General features: G+C 43.7%; 1 protein-coding gene across 1 annotated transcript in view; it reads right to left on the reverse strand.

Moving 5' to 3' along the window:
* LOC107113820 (cerebellin-4) overlaps positions 1 to 18160 on the reverse strand; it is a 36525-nt gene extending 18365 nt beyond the window's left edge. Inside the window, exons 1-2 of the mRNA XM_015415202.1 lie at positions 17870 to 18160; positions 8285 to 8401 (exon numbers count right to left, since the gene is read on the reverse strand). Of these exons, the coding sequence (XP_015270688.1) occupies positions 8285 to 8401; positions 17870 to 18160 (408 nt within the window). The remainder of the gene's footprint in view (positions 1 to 8284; positions 8402 to 17869) is intronic.
* Positions 18161 to 19068: the final 908 nt, after the last annotated feature.

Below are 19068 nucleotides of genomic sequence, written 5' to 3' on the forward strand. Positions count from 1 at the left end.
GGTATTGAATTCTAACTCACCTCCCCTGGGATACTTGGAAAATTCTGAAATCATCATTGAGAACCATGGGCCAAAATAGTGTCATTCTGTGTCCTCTAGTTGTCCAAAGGCACACAATATTATTTGGGTTTCAGGTGGGTCATTGCAGGTGCTATACAAGGAGGTCTAGCACTTGGGAAGCCTCCAGTTGTTCCACTGAGGCTGACTGTATATAGCTCAGCCACACATTCCATGAAAATAAAATATTATATAGCAGCAGTGCTTGTTGAGAACATTTAAAAAATTCATACGGTTATCTAGTCCAGATTCCCAGACACAAGCACCAAGGGACGTGAAGGAAAGAGCCTCCTTTGCCACCCTCAAGCATCTAGTATTCATGTCCCTGAACATGAAGATTGTATATAGCTGCCATGGCTAACCACTCTTAAGCCTCCTTGAATCTTTCTAATCTTTAAAAAGAAACCACTCTGAGCCAGATCACCATCACATCTTCAGGCAATGAATTCTGTCAGTTAACTATGCCTTCTGTGAAGGATCACGTTCCTTTGTCTTTCCTGAATGAACTGCCCTTCAGTTTCATTGAGGACAGAGATGGGTTGAGGACAGTAATGGGTTTCATCTTTGATTGGCCTTCCCCTCTCTCTTCTCTCCCCCCTTTCCTCCACCCATTTTAGACCAGGCAGATTGCACACCACCACCCCCTGAGTTTACACCATCTTTTATTATATTGTTAGTTATAAACATAGTATATTGTATCATATATTATTAGGTATTTTATTATATTTATTGTATTTATATTTTGGACTGGTTTAGCATGATGTTACCCGCTCTGAGCCTGGACACAGGGACAGCAGCATACAAACCCAATAAAATAAAATAAATAAAAAATAAAATAATTGGGTGGCTTCAATTTCTTACCATATGAGAGAGAAGGGAATGTTCTCTCTATCTTCTATTTAGTTGCCCTGGTTCATTCTAGACATGTTTACTTCAAAAGGTATCAGGGCATTGATCCACTTATGAGAACAATGTTCAATACCCAGATTCGAGTCCAGTATCTGACAAAGGCCGCTTGGACTCTCAAAAGCTTATACCCCCAAAATCTTGTTGCTTTCCAAGGTGTTGGTGGACTCAATTCTAGCTTTTCTGCTGCAGACCAACATGGCTACCTTCCTGAAACTAACTTCATGGGAGGTTCAATATCCAGTGATTCTTCACTCTTAATTCTTGTGCCAAAGTAGACTTCCCAAAGGACCTACAGTTGTCAAGACACCATGCCCCAAATATGCTAGAAAATGGCTGTATAATCTATTTCCGGTTACACAGTTCTGATTTCCAAAGAGCAGCATGTAGAACCATCCCCTCCCCGTTCACCAGCCTTCACCCAGGTGTGCTTCTCTCTATCTGGGAATGCACTGCAATGCACCTGACTAATGCAATCCTTTGCAATTCACATAGCCAATCAACAGTGGTTATCCAGCAGCCTCTTACTTGCCGGACCCCTGGGACACTCAGCGCTTCTTGGGTGTGGAGAAAAGTCAATGGTTGACTGTATGCAAGACACTGGAGAGCCTCATGGTAGCAGCACTGGCCAAGTGCATTGTGGTACAACTGGCCGGGGGGGCAGCATCCACAGCTAAGGGTCAGGGAAGTTATGAGGAAGGCTCAGTGCAGTGCCTGTACGAATCCTTTCTGTCCTCACAAAGTTCAGTATGCAGAGAAGGGGGTCCTTAAGGTGCAGTCTTATGATGTTAGTTTCTGAGGGTAGCCATGTTGGTATGTGGTAGAACAGATCCAGGTGGGCAGCCGAGTTGGTCTGAAGCAGTAGAACAAAGTTTGAATCCAGTAACACCTTTAAGACCAACAAAGTTTTATTCGAGGTATGAGCTTTTGTGTGCACGCACACTTCCTCGGATACACTGAAATGGAAGGTAACAGTTCATTGATAAATATAGAGTGTGATAACGGTTCATTGATATATATAGAAGGTGAACAGTAAATCCAAACAGACTCAACTGGTTATAACTGTTTAGATTTTGTATCTGTTAAAACATCATCATTATGCTGTATGCTAATTTACTATTACTTTTTAATTTACTATTCACCCTCTCTGTATATCTCAATGAACAGTTACCTTCCATTTCGATGTATCTGAGGAAGTGTACATTCACACGAATAAAACTTTGTTGGTCTTAAAGGTGCCACTGAACTCAAACTTTGTTCTTCATATAGTAGAACAGTTTGACTCAACCCCAGGAGCATGTTAGAGACCAACAAGATTTTCAGGGTATAATCTTGGAGGGTCAAAGTTCCCTTCTTCAGGTACGAGTAGGAAGGGAGATCTGAGTCTTTACATTCTACTCAGGAGGGGGAAAGGGTGTTGTAAAGAATGCTTGTAAAGGATGTAAAGGTACAGTGCATATTGTAAACAACTTGATTAGAGCAGAGGGGAAATGTTTGGGGACAGAAGATCAGCATCTGTAGTGAGATATCCTGTATCCCTATTCAGCCCCGGGGGGTTCATTGTTCTGAACTTGTAGATAAACTCAGATTCAGAAATCTCATGTTGTCATTTCCCCTTAAAGTTTCTCTGTTTGAGGACTACCACTCTTAGGTCCTTAGCTTAGTAAGGACTGCCCCTTCTGATATGTCCCCCCGAAGGGCATTAAGATCAGCAGACAAGAATCTTCTGGTGGTCCCCGGCCCCAAAGATATCTGGCTGGCTTTGACCAGGGCCAGGGCCTTTTCCACCCTGGCCCCAGCCTGGTGGAACTCTCTGCCAAATGACATCCATGCCCTGTCTGACTTATTAAAGTTTTGCAGGGCATGCAAGGCAGAGAGGTTCCACCAGGCCTTTGGCTGAGGCCAGCGTCAGTTCCTTACATCTGCCTGGCACCCTCCCCCACCTCATGACTGAATGCTTGCAGTGCTATCTTGTTTTAAAATGTCTTTCGATGCCTAAATGTTTTGAATGTTTTTAATACTGAATTTTATGATTTTAATTGCTTTTATAATGTATTGAATTAATTGTTGTAAACCACCCTGAGCCTCATGCAAGCAGGGAAGGGCGGATGCTAATACTGATGATGATGATGATGACGACGACGACGACGACGACGACGACGACGATGATGATGATGATGATGATGATGATGATGATGATGATGATGATGATACCACTCTTGGTGGTACTAAGCCACTAATGGCAGTTGTCAAACAAAGGTTGATGCTGGTCATCTAGTTCTTATAGGGCATCTAGCTGCATGGACCTTATTGGTGTAAAGAACTAAAAGAAAATCTGTTTCCAACTCCAGTCTCCCCTTCCAGAATGTTATCAGCTCTTATGCAGTCGAGGAGGTAGATTTTAGCATCTCTCTCTCTCTGGGTTGTTCCCCTCTTTAGCTGACTTTCAGGGAGGGAAGGCAGCCTAGTATAGGCTGATCTCATCAGATATCAGAAGCTAAGCATGGTCAGTACTTGGAAGGGAGACCACCAAGGAAGGCTCTGCCGAGGAAGGCAGTGGCAAACTGTCTCTGCTTCCCACTTGCCTTGAAAGCCCCTTGCTGGGGTTGCCATAAGTCAGCTGTGACTTGACAACACTTTACACACACACACACACACACACACACACACACACAGAGCTGACTCTCAACTGCTGTCATCAGTGAGAGCAATGAAAAGGCTCAGTCATCTTTAGTCTGCTTAAGAGAAGATTCTTCTTATTTTTTTTAAGAGAAGATTCTTCTTATTTTTTTTTAAAAAATGTAAAACTAGTATTTGTCTCCTATAAGTCCCCTTGGGTATGCTGAAGTCCCCACCTGATCTGAAGGTGCCTTCTTCTGCCCTTTTGTGATAAGCAGTCAGTCATGAATTTTGTGGCTAGAGGGAAATGACAAGAACAATACCAACAAGTTTGCCCCTTGTCAACCCCTTCTGTCCTTTGGGTGGAAACAGGCTCCCTGGTTTATTATAGAGCTGGGTGACCTGAAGAGAGTAGGAGACACTTACAATGGCTCTGGCAGAAAACTTGCAGTGAATGTAACAGCATGTGCTATAGAGCCCACTGGTGACCTACAAAACAGCAGTGACAAGAATGCCGCTTCTCTGCTCCCATTGCATCAGCTAGTTGACAACAATCCCTGTTGTTTAAGGTATCTCAGCATCTGCTGACTCCTGAATCTGAGCCTTTATTGACTCAGGGACAAAAATTAGTCGTGATACCTTTGCCAAGTTTTTTGCCAATGAAATATTTCATATACACACTGATCTGGATGCTAGTTGTAACATAGGTCAGTCAGAAGAAATGTATAATGCATCATCTGGTCTGTTTGTGGACTATTTTGACCTGATTACCATAATGGGTGTTGACAGGGTCCTGGGATCTGAGATGGCTACTACTGGTGCCCTGGATCTTTTCCCATCCTGGCTGCTAAAACAAACCAAGGACCACATCAACAAGCCCTTGATGTCCATCAAAAATGTGTCACTACTAGCTCAGGGTAACTTCCATCAGCTACTCACAGAAGTAATCTGTCCACTACTTCAAAAGAAATCCCTACAGAAAAATGATGTGGCCAATAATCCCCTAGTCTTTAATCTACCATTTCCTGGCAAAGTGACTGAGAAAGAAGTAGCTGACCAACTTGAGGTCTTCTTGGATAAATCATTTGCTCTGGACCCTTTTCAGTCTGGCTTCAGGCTAGGCTATGGGACAGAGACAGCTCTGTAGGCTTTGGTGACCTCCAGCTGAATGTCGACAAAGGCCACATTTCTTTGTTGCTTATCTGCGGCCTTTGTTACAGTGGACCATGCCATCTTGCTGAGACATTTGGAGACAGAAGTCACTATGAAGGGATGTGCTCTAAACTGGTTCACGTATTTATTTATTTATTTATTTGCATTTTTGAATTGCCTAATCCCCACAACTGTGGGGCTCTAGGCGATGTACAGATTTAAAACAATAGAAGCCATAAAAGCCATGATCAAAACATATAGTTCACTAATTAAAATCAAGTGGTGAAATTTTGTGGCTCCCTCCCATTTTTGGCCTGTGGGTGCCTCGTGGGTATATGGGGGGAGGAAATTAGATCCTTCAGGGGACAGAGATCTGGAAAGGGTGCCTGCCATGATGTAAGCCATCACTGTCCTCAACCAAATGCCTGTTGGAACATCTCTGCCTTACAGGCCATGAGAAATTGCATGAGATCCCACAAAGCCCTGATGTTATTTGGCAGAGAGCACCACCAGGTTGGGGCCAGGGCCAAGAAGGCCCTAGCACTGGTTAAGGACAGCTGGATGTCTCTAGGGTCAGGGGCAACCAGCAAGTTGTCCTGTGAAGAGCGTGACACTCTCCTGGGGGGTATACTGGAGAATATACTGGAGATAATTCCTCACAGACCAAACTCAGAAGGGTTGCCTTCAGAAACCAGTTGACACCTATCATGTGGGATTCCACAGGTCATACTATTATTCTCCATTCACTTCACATTCTATGTATAGTCCTTAGGACTAATCATTCGTAGTTTTGGGGTTGGCTGTCATCAATATGCTGATGACATCAAGCTCTATATCTCCTTATCTAAATCTCTTGCTGATGTGGTAGAGGTCCTGAATTGCTGCCTGCTCACTGTAGTTAAAAAGCCAAGAGTGAACAAATTGAAACTAAATTCTGGAAAGACAGAGGTAATGCTGGTTGGGAAAGCAGAGATCTTGAAGAACATTGTGATCCCCACTTTTGATAGAATTCAGCTGACCTTATGTGGACTTGCATAAGAACCTAAGGTTTATACTAGTTCCAGCAGTAATACTGGATCCAGCAGTAAAACAAGCTAATGCAGCTGCAAAAAAAAACAAACCCAACCCACTTTCTACAAATTTAGTTTAGCCCAGAAGATGATGACTCAGCTAATCTGACCACCTGCACCCATGCCATGGTAACATCAAGACTAAACTACTGTAATCCACTCCATATGGGTCTCTCATCAAAGTCATCTTGGAGACTCCATTTGGGGCAGAAAGCCACAGCTTTGTTATTATCAGGACCTAGGCAGCCCATTCATATTAGCCTCATTCTGCAGTCATTCCATTGGCCATCCATCAGTTAAGAACATAAGAACATAAGAACATAAGAGAAGTCATGTTGGATCAGGCCAATGGTCCATTCAACACTCTGTGTCACACACTGGCCAAAACCCAGGTGCCATCAGGAGGTCCAGACGCCCTCCCACTGTTGCCCCTCAAACAACAAGAATACAGAGCATCACTGTCCCAGACAGAGTGTTCCAGCTATACCTTGTGGCTAACACCCACCAACTGACCTCTGTTCCATTCCATGTTTATTCAGTCCCCTCTTGAAGCTGTCTATGCTTGTAGCCACCACTACTTTTTGCAGCAGTGAATTCCACAGGTTAATTAATCTTTGGGTGAAGAAGTACTTCCTGTTATCTCTTCTAACCCAACCACTCAGCAATTTCATTGAGTGCCCACAAGTTCTTGTATTGTGAGAAAGGGAGAAAATAACTTCTTTCTCTCCCTTCTGTATCCCAGGCATAATTTTGTAAACCTCTTATCATGCCACCCCAGTTGCCATTTCTCCAAGCTAAAGAGCCCTGACCTCTTTAGCCTTTCTTCATAGGGAAGGTGTTCCATCCCCTTTTAGTTGCCCTTTTCTGCACCTTTTCCAGTGCTATAATATCTTTTTGCCGTCTAGTGACCAGAACTGTACATAATATTCCAAACGAGGCTGCACCATAGATTTATACAGGGGCATTATGATACTGGCTGATTCCTCTTCCTAATAATCCCCAGTACAGCATTTGCCTTTTTTATTGTAGTCACACACTGAGTTGACATTCTCAGTGACCAAGTTCAATGCATAGGCCATCACATACAAGGCCCTTTATGGCCTTGGACTCGCATATCTGTGGGGCCATCTCTCCCTCTATGCTCTGGTGGGACGTCTGAGCAGGGCCTTCTCCAGATGCTAAGGGGCAAGATCAAGAACTGCCTGTACACCTGCATTCTCTGTTGTGCCCCCCACCTTGTGGAATGGCCCGCTGATGAGATCAGGAAGGTTCATACTGTCCTGGCATTTCACAAACTATGCAAAACTGAATTATTCCGGAGGGCATTTTTACAAACATAGAATTATAATGGAATGATTCAGGAAGACTGCCTTCTTAATCAAGGGGAAGAGACTGTAGACTATACTACTGTATACTGTATGTACTATCTGCTGCTGTATGTGTCATCCTATTATGTAATTTCTGTATCATAAAATATGCCTTAATACTTATGCTTTGTTTCAGATTGGTCCAGATTTTCACTCGGTTATAATTCCTGCAGCCCTAGTCCTGTTTCATTGCTTATTGGATGCCCCTTTCTCCTGACTGCATTGACTTACACTGTGCAATCCACTTTGAGTCTCAATGAGAAAGGCAGACTACAAATATTGTAAATAAAATAAAATAAAGAATAACAATAACGTTATTGATAAATAGCATGCCTGAAGACATAGTCAAAGTTATGCATTTTTAAACCCACTGACTCCAAGGGAAGCATTAAACATGTGCTGAAATCTTGCCTATGGAAGTTAACACCCTGACCGGGATAGCCCAGGCTAGCCCAGTTTCATCGGATCTTAGAACCTGAGCAGGATTGGCCCTAGTCATTATTTGGATGGGAGACCACCAAGGAAGTCCAGGGTCACTATGAGGAGGCAGACAATAGCAAACCACGTCTGAATGTCTCTTGCCTTGAAAGCCCTATGGGGTTGCCATAAGTCAGAGAAGAAGAAGAAGAAGAAGAAGAAGAAGAAGAAGAAGAAGAAGAAGAAGAAGAAGAAGAAGAAGAAGAAGAAGAAGAAGAAGAAGAAGAAGACATTGTCAACAGAACTTAAAAAGTGCTCCTAAGCACTGATTGCAAACTTCTAAGAGAGTCACAAAAGAGGGCTGTATAAACCTAGAAGGCAAGATTTCTTTTTGTTTGAATTGCCTCCAGAAATGCTGATAAAATGCTGTTACACGGTTATTTCAAACATTCACTAAAATCCATTTGCATTGGCCAAGCTGAGCTCCATGGAGTCCTGTTCTTTCTTATCAAGGTATTTCCTAAGATAGTTAACATGATTCCTAAGATCCCCAAACCATTTCACCTGAACAGTTTCTATATACAAAAGTTCTGTTTCAGACACCATCCAATTAAGATTGGTCGGGGAGGGGGGGGGGGGGGGGGGGGGGGAAGCAAGGAAATATTAGCATTCCCATGAATTTTTGTATCAACATACCTGGATTGTTTGGCTCTGATAGACTTTAATTACATGGAAATTAAAACTGTAAATTCCTTTTCTTGGTGCTACGAAGACAGACTCCAACGTAAAGAAATTCCCCACGTTTACTAGGATCTACAAATTAAAAGGGAAAAAACACAAGAATTAATGCAAGCATTCAGTGTGCTGGAAAAGAATGTAATTAGTTTACTATAGATGCAAGATTCATTACCATGGCTATACTTGACTGAATTTGAGCTTGGTTCCTTATTTCATTCCAATATTTGTTTATATTAATATATTGCACATTAAATTATTATTTGCCTACATAAGAAAGGATTTATTTTCAGCCAGATATAACTTCCCAGAAATTGCTTTCTAATGCTGAAATTCTATGCAGATTTATTTTGGAGAAAGCGTCAGCTGGACTTATTTCTGAGTATGCATGCCTAGGATCAGGTTGCAACTGCTTTGTAAGTACTTCTAACAAGCCTCCTTGTTCCATTGGTTTTAAGATTGCTAGGATTCCTATAGAAGTCAGTGTGTTTAATGTGCATTTTCAGCACCACAATCCAAGGTCTCCAAGGACGTAAGTGCTACCCAAGCAGCCACTCAAATACAGTGAGAACATCCTGAAACCCAACAGCTGCATTGAGAACACACTGGCAGCACAAAGGTATGATGTTAGAATATGTTGGTCACTGCAGGGAGGAGATATACTAGCTAGTGCCCAGTGCATATATTTAAGACTGGGACTTGCAATGCCTCAAAACCGTGACCTCAAATGCCAACCAATCCCCAGATGGGCAGACATCTTGATCTTTGGAGAACATAAGATTGATCTTTGGAGAACACAGCTACCCAGCTGTGTTAGTCTGTCTGTAGCAGTTGAAAAGAGCAAGAGTCCAATAGCACCTTAAAGAGTAACAAAATTTGTGGCAGGAATATGAGCTTGCTTGAGTCACTGCTCACTATCTGAAGAAGTCAGCAGTGACTCAGGAGAACATAGATACAGTTCAGAAGATGAGGCCTGTGCATCAGAACAGTGACCCATCCATTCCAGCACTGTGTTTCACACAATAGCCAAACAGTTGCCCTGGAGGAGGAACAACCCAGGTGCAGAGGCCAAGGCCTTCCCCTGATGTTGTCTGCTAGCACTGGCTTTCAAAAGTTTACTCTCTGTGAATATGAAGGCTCCCTTTACTCACCAGGACAAGTAACCATGGATGGACCTTTCCTCCATGAATCTAACTCCCTTTTAAAGCCATCTCTGCTCAGGGCCATTACTACCTCCACCGGTAGTGAATCCCACAGTTTCATAACACACTCAATAAAGAAGTGTTTCTTTTATCTGCCGTATATTTATTGTCCATCAACTTCATTGGGTGTCCCCAAGTTCTAATATTATGAGAGATGGAGAAAAAGCTCCCTCTATCCACTGTCCCCACCCCATGCTATGATAAATGCTGAATCTGCAGTCGGGCACAGGGCTGTGCTCACACCGACTATGAAGCATTTGTGCACTTGTGAGCCAGTTTGGTGTAGTGGTTAAGTGTGCGGACTCTAATCTGGGAGAACCCGGTTTGATTCCCCACTCCTCCACTTGCGCCTGCTGATGTGACCTTGGGTGAGTCACAAGCTCTGGCACAGCCGTCCTTGAAAAAGAGCAGTTTGTGTCAGAGTTCTCTCAGCCCCACCCACCTCACAGGGTGTCTGTTGTGGGGAGGGGAAGGGAAAGGAGTTTGTAAGCCACTCTGAGACTCCAAGTGAAGGGCGGGGTATAAATCCAATCTCTTCTCCTTCTTCTTCTACTGTGCCTCACACAAGTGTGCTTGATTCCCACAGTCTTTCCATATCTTTTCTTTAATCCTATATGAGCATTTCTTTGAAGAAAAAAAGAGAAGAGATTGGATTTATACCCCGCCCTTCACTCAAAGTGTCAGAGAGGCTTACAATCTCCTTCCCTTCCTCTCCCCACAATAGACACCCTGTGAAGTAGGTGGGGCTGAGAGAGCTCTCAGAGAAATGCTCAGATAACTGCTCTTGAAAGAACAGCCCTGAGAGAACTATGGCTTGCCCAAGGCCATCCAGTAGCTGCATGTGGAGGAATGGGGAATCAAACCCAGTTCTCCCCAATTAGAGTCTGCACACTTAACTATTACACCGAATGCACACTTAGCCACTACACCAAACTATGTCTGCAAATATTTATACTCATAAAAAGCAATGCATTTGTGACATTGTATGGGTGGGGAGCAGACACACTCAGAGGTACATGCCTTATAAGTATGTGTTACTTCAGTGGAAACTGATTGTCATATGATGTTTCTGAATCAGTGGTTTCGCATGGGCACAGGAATTCTGATGCTTACTCCAAGTTCCCTGACTTCAAAGATGTTCTCTAGGGTGCACTAAGCAATGTAAATTCCCACCCACTGAAGTCAGCCGGAAACCCATATCTGGCAGGTACATCATGAACATGTTGGAGCCTACATAGAATTCTGGATCAAGTTGAATGATTGCCACTGAGAGGACCATGGCCTGGATTAACTGGAAGATTTCTACATGCACTAGGGTCCTTGCGCAAGTGGGAGTGCATGGGGAAAAACCCCTCACACTAGCCCCTTGTACTAAGTTATGGGCATTGCACAAGATCCTGCACAAGCCGAAGTGTGCTGTTTACATTTCCGCTTATGCATTGCTAGATCCAAACCTGGGAGCACAGCCAGTGATAGACACGTAAGGTCCTCTAGTGACTCTTGCTGACATGTTTCTTGGCTTTTCCATAGATAGAAAAAAATACAAAACAAAAGTGCACCCACCCATTTGGGTGGACTTGTAACAAATAGGTGCAGTCCAAAGAAAAATAATGTTTAATTAATGAAGATCATATTCAATGTTAAATAAGACATTTTTAAAAGTTGGCCTGAAATACTGGATCATACCAAAGGTCCAGTCAGCCCAGCATGGTTTCTCCCACTGTAACCAACCAGATACTCCTTGGAAACTTAAAAGCAGGGTAATAGCTCTCCCTTGTTTTTGAAGAATTGTAGCGCTTCTGAGTATGGAGGTTCCATTTAATCATCATGGCTAATACACATTGATAGGTTTGTCCTCCATGGATATATCTAATTCCCTTTGAAACCAAATAAACAAGTGACCATCACTGTGTTCTGTGGCTGGGAGCTTCGTACATTTATCACTTCTCCTGTGAGTTGATATTTCACAGTATTTACTCTGACTTTGAAACTCATCATGTTTGGGTTCTCCATTGATTAGGGAATGTTCACTCCCATTGTTTTCCTTCGCATGCTCTGAGACTAGTGGTTCTCAATTTTTGTTTGAAGAGGAACTCATTTCTGAACATACTCTAATTTTCTGGATCCACTTGCAGTATAATTTCAAACCTTCCCCCTTCCTAACACGAAGTACAAGAATCACACATCAGTTAACACTAAGTCTGTCTGTCTGTCTGTCTGTCTGTAACCTTCCCCCTTCCTACAAGAATCACACATCAGTTAACACTTATCGACCTGTCTGTCTGTGTCTGTCTGTCTGTCTGCCTGCCTGCCTGCCTGCCTATCTATCTTGAGCAACCATCTGTGATTCATGGCTATTTTGCACACTCTGCAGAGGCAAACCCAGATTTGCCATCAAGCTTTCCAGCCCGTCCAGTTCACCCTTCTTTACTCTTTACTGCTATACCCATTTTGTGTTGTCTCTGCATCCTGGTTTCAACTGGCCCTTGTTTGTAACACCTGTCCCACCTTCTGACCAGAATATAAAGGCTGATGGATCTTTGTTCTTACTTGTATCTGACAAAGTGAACAGAAGAACAGAAGAGAGGCCATGTTGGATCAGGCCAACAGCCCATCCAGTCCAACATTCTGTGTCACACAGTGGCCAAAACCCAGCTGCCATCAGGAGGTCCACCAGCGGGGCCAGAACTACAGAAGCCCTCCCACTGTTGCCCCTCCAAGCAACAAGAATACAGAGCATCACTGCCCCAGAAACAGTGTTCCCTCTCTACCTTGTGACTAATAGCCACGGATGGGCCTCTGCTCCCTATGTTTATCCAACACCTTCTTGAAGGTGTCTGTGCTTGTAGCTGCCACCACTTCCTGTGGCAGTGAATTCCACATGTTAATGACTCTTTGGGTAAGCTTTGACTTACAAAAGCTTGCATACCCTGGAATATTTTGTTGGTGTTTAAGGTGTTACTGGACTTGAAATTATGTTTTCCTATAGCTAAGAGAATTCTCCAAGTACAAAGTGCTTTTATTTGTTTCCACAGCACACATGAGCACACATGAAGCTATCTTATACTGAAGCAGACAAATCAAGGTCAGTATTGCCTACTCAGACAGAGAGAATTCTCCAAGTACAAAGTGCTTTTATTTGTTTCCACAGCACACATGAGCACACATGAAGCTATCTTATACTGAAGCAGACAATCAGTGTCAGTATTGTCTACTCAGACTGGCAGTGGCTGTCCTGCGGCTCAGGTGGAGGTTTTTCACATCACCTACCACCTGGTCCTTTTAGCTGGAGGTACCAGGGATTGAACCTGGAACCGTCTGCATGCCAAACAGAAGCTCTATCACTGAGCCATAGCCCCTCCTCAGGATTAGCTCTCCCCCCCCCCAATTTTCATAGCTAGTGGTCAAGAACCTACACATGCAAGTTGTTTTGCCTTTAGGCCATGGGAGTTTTATTGGGGTAATCCCAGTTGACTTCTAGGGTCCTCAGTGCAGCTCCAAGCACAGTTGTTATATTAGGTCAAAGTATTCATATTCCTTCAAATACTTCAAGCAACCTGTTTATGGATTATACTAACATTTGGCAGCCTATGTCTTTCTCAAAGTTCACTCGCACATAACTGCCACTCAAAAAGCTATCTCTTAATCCAGATCATTGTGTCTCGTCATGACTAAACAGTATCTGCGTAAATGATATCATTCCGAATACTGGGATTGAGTCAGATCTAGAAGGCCTGTGAACATTTCAGTCATGGTTATTACAACCCAGGTCCATTAAAATCAAGGCAAGTTTGAACATTGGCTTCAAGGGCATCAGGATATCGCACTTACACCATAGGCAGTTATCTGCTAAATAAATATCTGCTTCAGTCCTTCTGTTTTGTGATAATGCTATGGAGCAGACCTCATCCTCAGCTTTTAACTTCATATGTTCATAACTGAGCCATAGGTCTGTCTGTGTTATCTCTCTATACCACCCACTCCTCAGCATTATCTCTAATTTAAAACATATTTCTAAAGAAAAGCTCGACTTTGCAAAAAAACAGAAAAGAAATGTGATTGAAATGAAGACATGAATGACATGCACAGACCATCAGGGTGGTGTAGCGGCTAGAACATGGGCCTAATATTGGCCAGACCAGGCCACTCTCTCAACTTAATTTGTCTCATAGATTTGTTAGGAGGATAAAAATGAAGCAGGAAAACCATGCATATATCCTTGACCACCTTGAAGAAAGTGTGATAAAGATGTAATAGATGCATCTCCAGTTGCATGCAAGTCTTTTAAAGTGTTCTTGTTTGAAGAAAGCTTCACTACTCTCCATATATTTACTATTTATTTTATTAGATTTTTATACCGCCCTTCCCACAAGGGGGGTTCCGGGCAGTTCACAACATAGCTTTATAAAACATATAAAATGCAATAAACAGTTTAAAATATAAATCTATAGATTAAATTGAAACCCCCACATGGTGCCATAATCCAATTCTAGCCCCCCAATTTATATTAGAAATGGGGGAGGGGGATGGAAGCAGGTAGGGGAGCAGGTAGTTATTAGAGCTGTTGACCATGAAAACCAAAAAAGTAAATCCCACAATATTCACTTATGTGTACTCCTGAGTAAGTGTGCATAGGATTCAAGACCATCAGTGCAATCCTGAGCAGAGTTACACCCTCTGACAGTGCGATCCTACAGGGAGTTATACTCTTCTAAACCCAATGAAGTCAATGGACTTAGACGGGTGTAACTCTGTTTGCCCTGACTTGGATGGCCCAGGCTAACCCAATCTCCTCAGACCCCGGAAGCTAATCAGGGTCAGCAGTGGTCAGTACTTGGATGGGAGACCACCAAGGAAGTCCAGGGTCACTACACAGAGGCAGGCAATGACAAACCACCTCTGATCACCTCTTGCCTTGAAACCCCTACGGGGTCACTATCACTCGGCTATGACTTGACAGCACTCACCAACTCTGCTTAGGATTGCACGGTAGGTCACTTAATATGGGAACTAAGTAAGGGAGCAATGAAAATAACCCTGGTCATCAAGTTGAACATTCTTGGGCACTGGTGATTAAGCCACTCATGGGCCAAACCAGAGTTTAGTAATGAAGATTCCTGAAATTCACTTCCAGGGCCACCTCGGTCTCTTAAAACAAAGTCTTCCCCCAAACCCACTTTGCCTAAGAAACATATGGCTTACAGTGCCATTCTAAGCACAGTTACACCCTTCCATTGAATTCACTGGTCTTAGAAGGATGTAACTTTTTTTAGGACTACTCTATGAACTTCATCCTTAACTGAAACGAAGCCTAAATATACATAGATGAGCTTTTCCACATTCATTTCCTTCTTGTTTCCCTTGGCTGTCTCCTCCATCTTTTATTTTAAGCATTTGAACACATGCACCTGAAGCTGTCTTATACTAAATCAGACCATCAGTCCATTAAAATCAGTATTGTCTACTCAGACTGGCAGTGGCTCTCCAGGGTCTCAAGTGGAGGTCTTTCACATCACCTGCTACCTAATCCTTGAACTGAAGATGCCAGGGACTGAACCTGGGACCTTCTGCAAACCAAGCAGATGCTCTATCACTGAGCCAGATACCTTCTACATACAAAGTGCATGGAAGGAATGCTAATGATGCACACATATGCTTCTTTTAGTCCATATGGGTTTTTCCAGAAGGACTGAGAAAGGCACTTGCCTTGAAAGTTGCTGCCGGTGTGGATAGACCCTATTAAACTAAATAGTCCATAATATAGCAATTTAATAAATAGCCCATAATATAAAGCAACTTTATCATATAGCTTCTTCTACAAAAGTCAAAAGGAAATAGGATTTCACCTTGATCATTCTTGGAAGGCATCACATGTACCTTTTCCATGCCCTGCCATTAGCAGTACTATGTAAATTCACCCCATTACACCTCACTTCCAAATGCATTTGCATGACCTCAGTCAAAATTACATACAAGCTCACTTGGTTAGCATTTGCAACTTTGACTTAAAATCAATACAGCTTCTTTCCAAATCAGTCTGGTTTTGGAGCTGAGCAATGGAGGGGGGGAGAGCAATAACTATCTTTCCATACAACAAGCGACATATGTTGGCTTCTTCTCTAGTCTCGATTGGAATGAGCATGAAGTCTTGAGAGTGAAATATGAGTGTAGGTGAATAGGTCATTTCTCATAAGCAAGCAGGAACTCAAGAACATGGCCGGAAGATGAGTAATTAATTATATGGTACTTAGGAAATACAATTGTGGGGGGAACCACTTAAAATTCAAGGCTTATCCCCTAAGCCTGGACCAAAAAAAATTTCCATGGCTTGTCTTCTTCCTCTCCATTGAGACAAGCAGCTGTCTGATATTTGGCCCGTACCTAAGCCTCTTTCACATCCACCTGTCTCCAAGTCCCTTGAAAAGGTTAATGACACTGTGACTGAGTAAACTACAATATTCTGAGACCTCTTTGTAGTCATGGGAAAGGCTGAAGATCCATCACTCTCTCTGTCTCTCTGAGAATATGCCCAGGAAGAGAAACTTTCGGGGGCTTAATTAGACCATTGGGCTAATATTTGCAAAGGCACGCTCCTCCACCAGCTAGTGTACATAATGAGAAGAGGTTGAACAAGGAAATAGCTGATAGGAGAATATTAGACAATTCCCAAGAAGAGGCATGCATTTCAAGCTGCAGCTGACATAACACAATTGCAACTCTCCTCTCTCTCTCTGTCCTCTTTATTTGAGTATCATCGAGCCAAAATCAAGACCTTTTAAATTGCATTGTTTTCACTGGGAGAGATACAAGCACATACGTAACTCTCCGTTAGAAGTAAATAGATTTTTGAAGTATTCTGAAGTATAATACTTCTGTGGGTCATAAGACAGATGTGCTAAATGACTTAAACTGGCATCCCAATCTTTTACATTGTAGAAAGAATGAATAAATATGTCTCTTCAGTATAGACTGGTCTTATAGTTGAATTTTTTTAAAAAAGTTGGGGTTTTGCTAGGACTGGGATGGAATGGAAAGGAGTGTGTGAGAAGCCTTCCCAATAATGCTATATTCTTCAGTGATTCAACTAAGGTGTGGTGAATCGTACGAAGGACTGCCCATGTATGTCTTGCAGGGTGACCTGACTCTGTTTGACTGCAAATATCTGCTTCCAGTCTGGAGGAGTACTGTATTCTTCCCACTGCGATTGTTTCAGAAAAAAATCATTTTGTGGGTTGCAAGCTGCATCTAAATTCCACTTAGAGATTCTGACACCTTACAAAGTGATAAAAGGTTGGCAGTGCTGGGAGACTCAGGTGTGAATCAAACAGGAATCTGCTGAGGAATCTTTGGAAGTTTTCATCATGCCTCCCTTGCCACTCTCAGAACCTTACAAAAAAAGCATTTTTCTCCCATACATGTCCTTCAGATCCAAAGTCATGCACACTATACAGCTGTGGTCCAGTGCATATTTACTCCCAAGTAAGCCTCTTTGTATGTGATCTGGCTTCTAGAGTGCAGGCAGAAACAGTGTGACCTCTGTATTCTGCCCTTCCTTCAGATAACTTACAATTACCTTAAAACTGGCTGTGTTAGGGACCCGTCTGGTCTTCATTCATCAGCCGTACCATGCAGAGACATATTCTTAAATAAAATCATGGGAATGTGAGCTTTTAAGTGACAAGTACTTCCGATTGTGAATGTTCAATTGTAGGTGCTAACATGATTCACCGAGAGCCCTCGGTATATAGCAGAATATACATCAAAATCAATAAATCGTAAAAGTAGTTAAACTTTTGTTCAAGACAGCCCTGTTACAACCTTATGATTAATTCAGCCAACAGACTCCAAATATGTAAACGCAGCCTGGCTCAGTTCAGTGAAATGGTTATAACTTCATTGGACAAGGGCGGAAAGACTATTGGCTGTAGGAGGAGAGGAGTCGATTGCTCCTGAGTCTTCCCCATCCCTTTGTAAGTTTCAGCCCTTCGTTTTCCATGGAGCATTGTGAAGAGTTCACAGATCGACTCCCACCTGTTGATCGCCAGTCGCCACCTCTTCTCACTGTACCCATCTCTTCTCAGTTTAAGGAGCAAATGCCGTCCCCTCCGAACACCCACATACCCCGCTAATCTCGTCCGATTGTCAAGAGAGACTTGCATTTTTTAAAAAAAATGCTCCTCACTTAGACAAAATTAGGTCCCTAAACCCATTTTCTCTCTCTCTCTTTTTTAATCTGCTTCTTAAAGGGCCCCACACAAAAGAACCCCCCCGTGTCTTTCTTTTTCTCTTTGTAACAACCAGGAGTATTTATTTCTTGCCATCCTTTTTTTCTCTCTCTTTTTACCTGATCGAAGTAGATTATCCTGGTTTTGTTGCTCATCTCGGAAGGTTCGTGGTTGGTACTCCTGACCGCCGAAAAGGCAACCTTGGAATTAGCAGCCCGTACGGAGATCCCCAGAGGAGAAGACGACGAGCCCTTGGAGTCGGTAGCCGGGTTGGAATCGCAAACTACCAAACATTTCCCTTCCAGCACGATGGGCTCCGTGTCGTTCTGCGCCCAGACCGGGAAAGCGGGAAGAGCCAAAGCCAGGAGGACGGTCGGAACCATGGACAGCGCCCTGCTTGAAGCGCCCATGTTCAGCACCGAGGGGCGGACAGCGAAGCCTGGCTCGGAGCGTTGCCCCCGACGCCTCTTCTCCACACTTGCACAACCACCACAAAGCCAGCGAGAGCAGCCCTACCAGCAGCGGGGAGAGGAGGGGAGGGAAAATACACACACACTCTCTCGCACACACACCCCACTACCAGCGCATCAGCAGCGGTAGCTTCCCTTGCACACTTCCAGCAATTCCGGGGGGGAAGTCCGCTCTCCCCCTTGCTTCTTTTTGGTGCTTGTGGTTGCCGTGGTCCTTTCAAGAGCGCTTGAAAAACACCCTCCCAAACACCTCCGAGACGAAACCGGCACTTCCCTGCGCCCCGTCCTTTGCCGTCCAACCCCCCCTCCACATCCAGGAGGAGAAGAGAGGGGGGGAAGCCCTAAGGTGAATTATTGATGAGAGAGAGAGAGAGATCAGGAAGAAATAAAAACGTTTGACGTAGCCATGATTCTTTCCACCGCGACCCTTTCCCGTTCGTGTCCTGCAGGAATCTAAGCAGACGCGCTCGGCTAGGGAGGGCAGGCGCGCGTCCTCCCAACTGGCTCCGAGACTGTGCGGCTCAGCTCATTTGCCAAGATCCTTCGCAGAAGCGGAGTCCCCCCCCCCTCTTTACCACAATCTCCCCCCCCCCAGCGTCACAGCATACCGAAGCATGCCCAACCCTCTCCGTGCACAACCATCAGCCTCTCCAGTTTACACGAGCACAGGAGCCCTCCCCATGTCTCAGGAGTAACTTTTAAGTGATGCGGGGTTGTGGGTGGAGGAGGGATGTGAAGAATCAGGAAACAGGATGGCTTGTCCCAAGGAAACATTTCTATCCTTCGAATGACTGCAGAAAATATATTTGCCTGAGTCTGTGTTTAAATATTGACCCAAAAGGCCAATG

The sequence above is a fragment of the Gekko japonicus genome, unplaced genomic scaffold (assembly GCF_001447785.1).
Source record: "Gekko japonicus isolate JY-2015 unplaced genomic scaffold, Gekko_japonicus_V1.1 scaffold1861, whole genome shotgun sequence".
NCBI lineage: Eukaryota > Metazoa > Chordata > Lepidosauria > Squamata > Gekkonidae > Gekko > Gekko japonicus.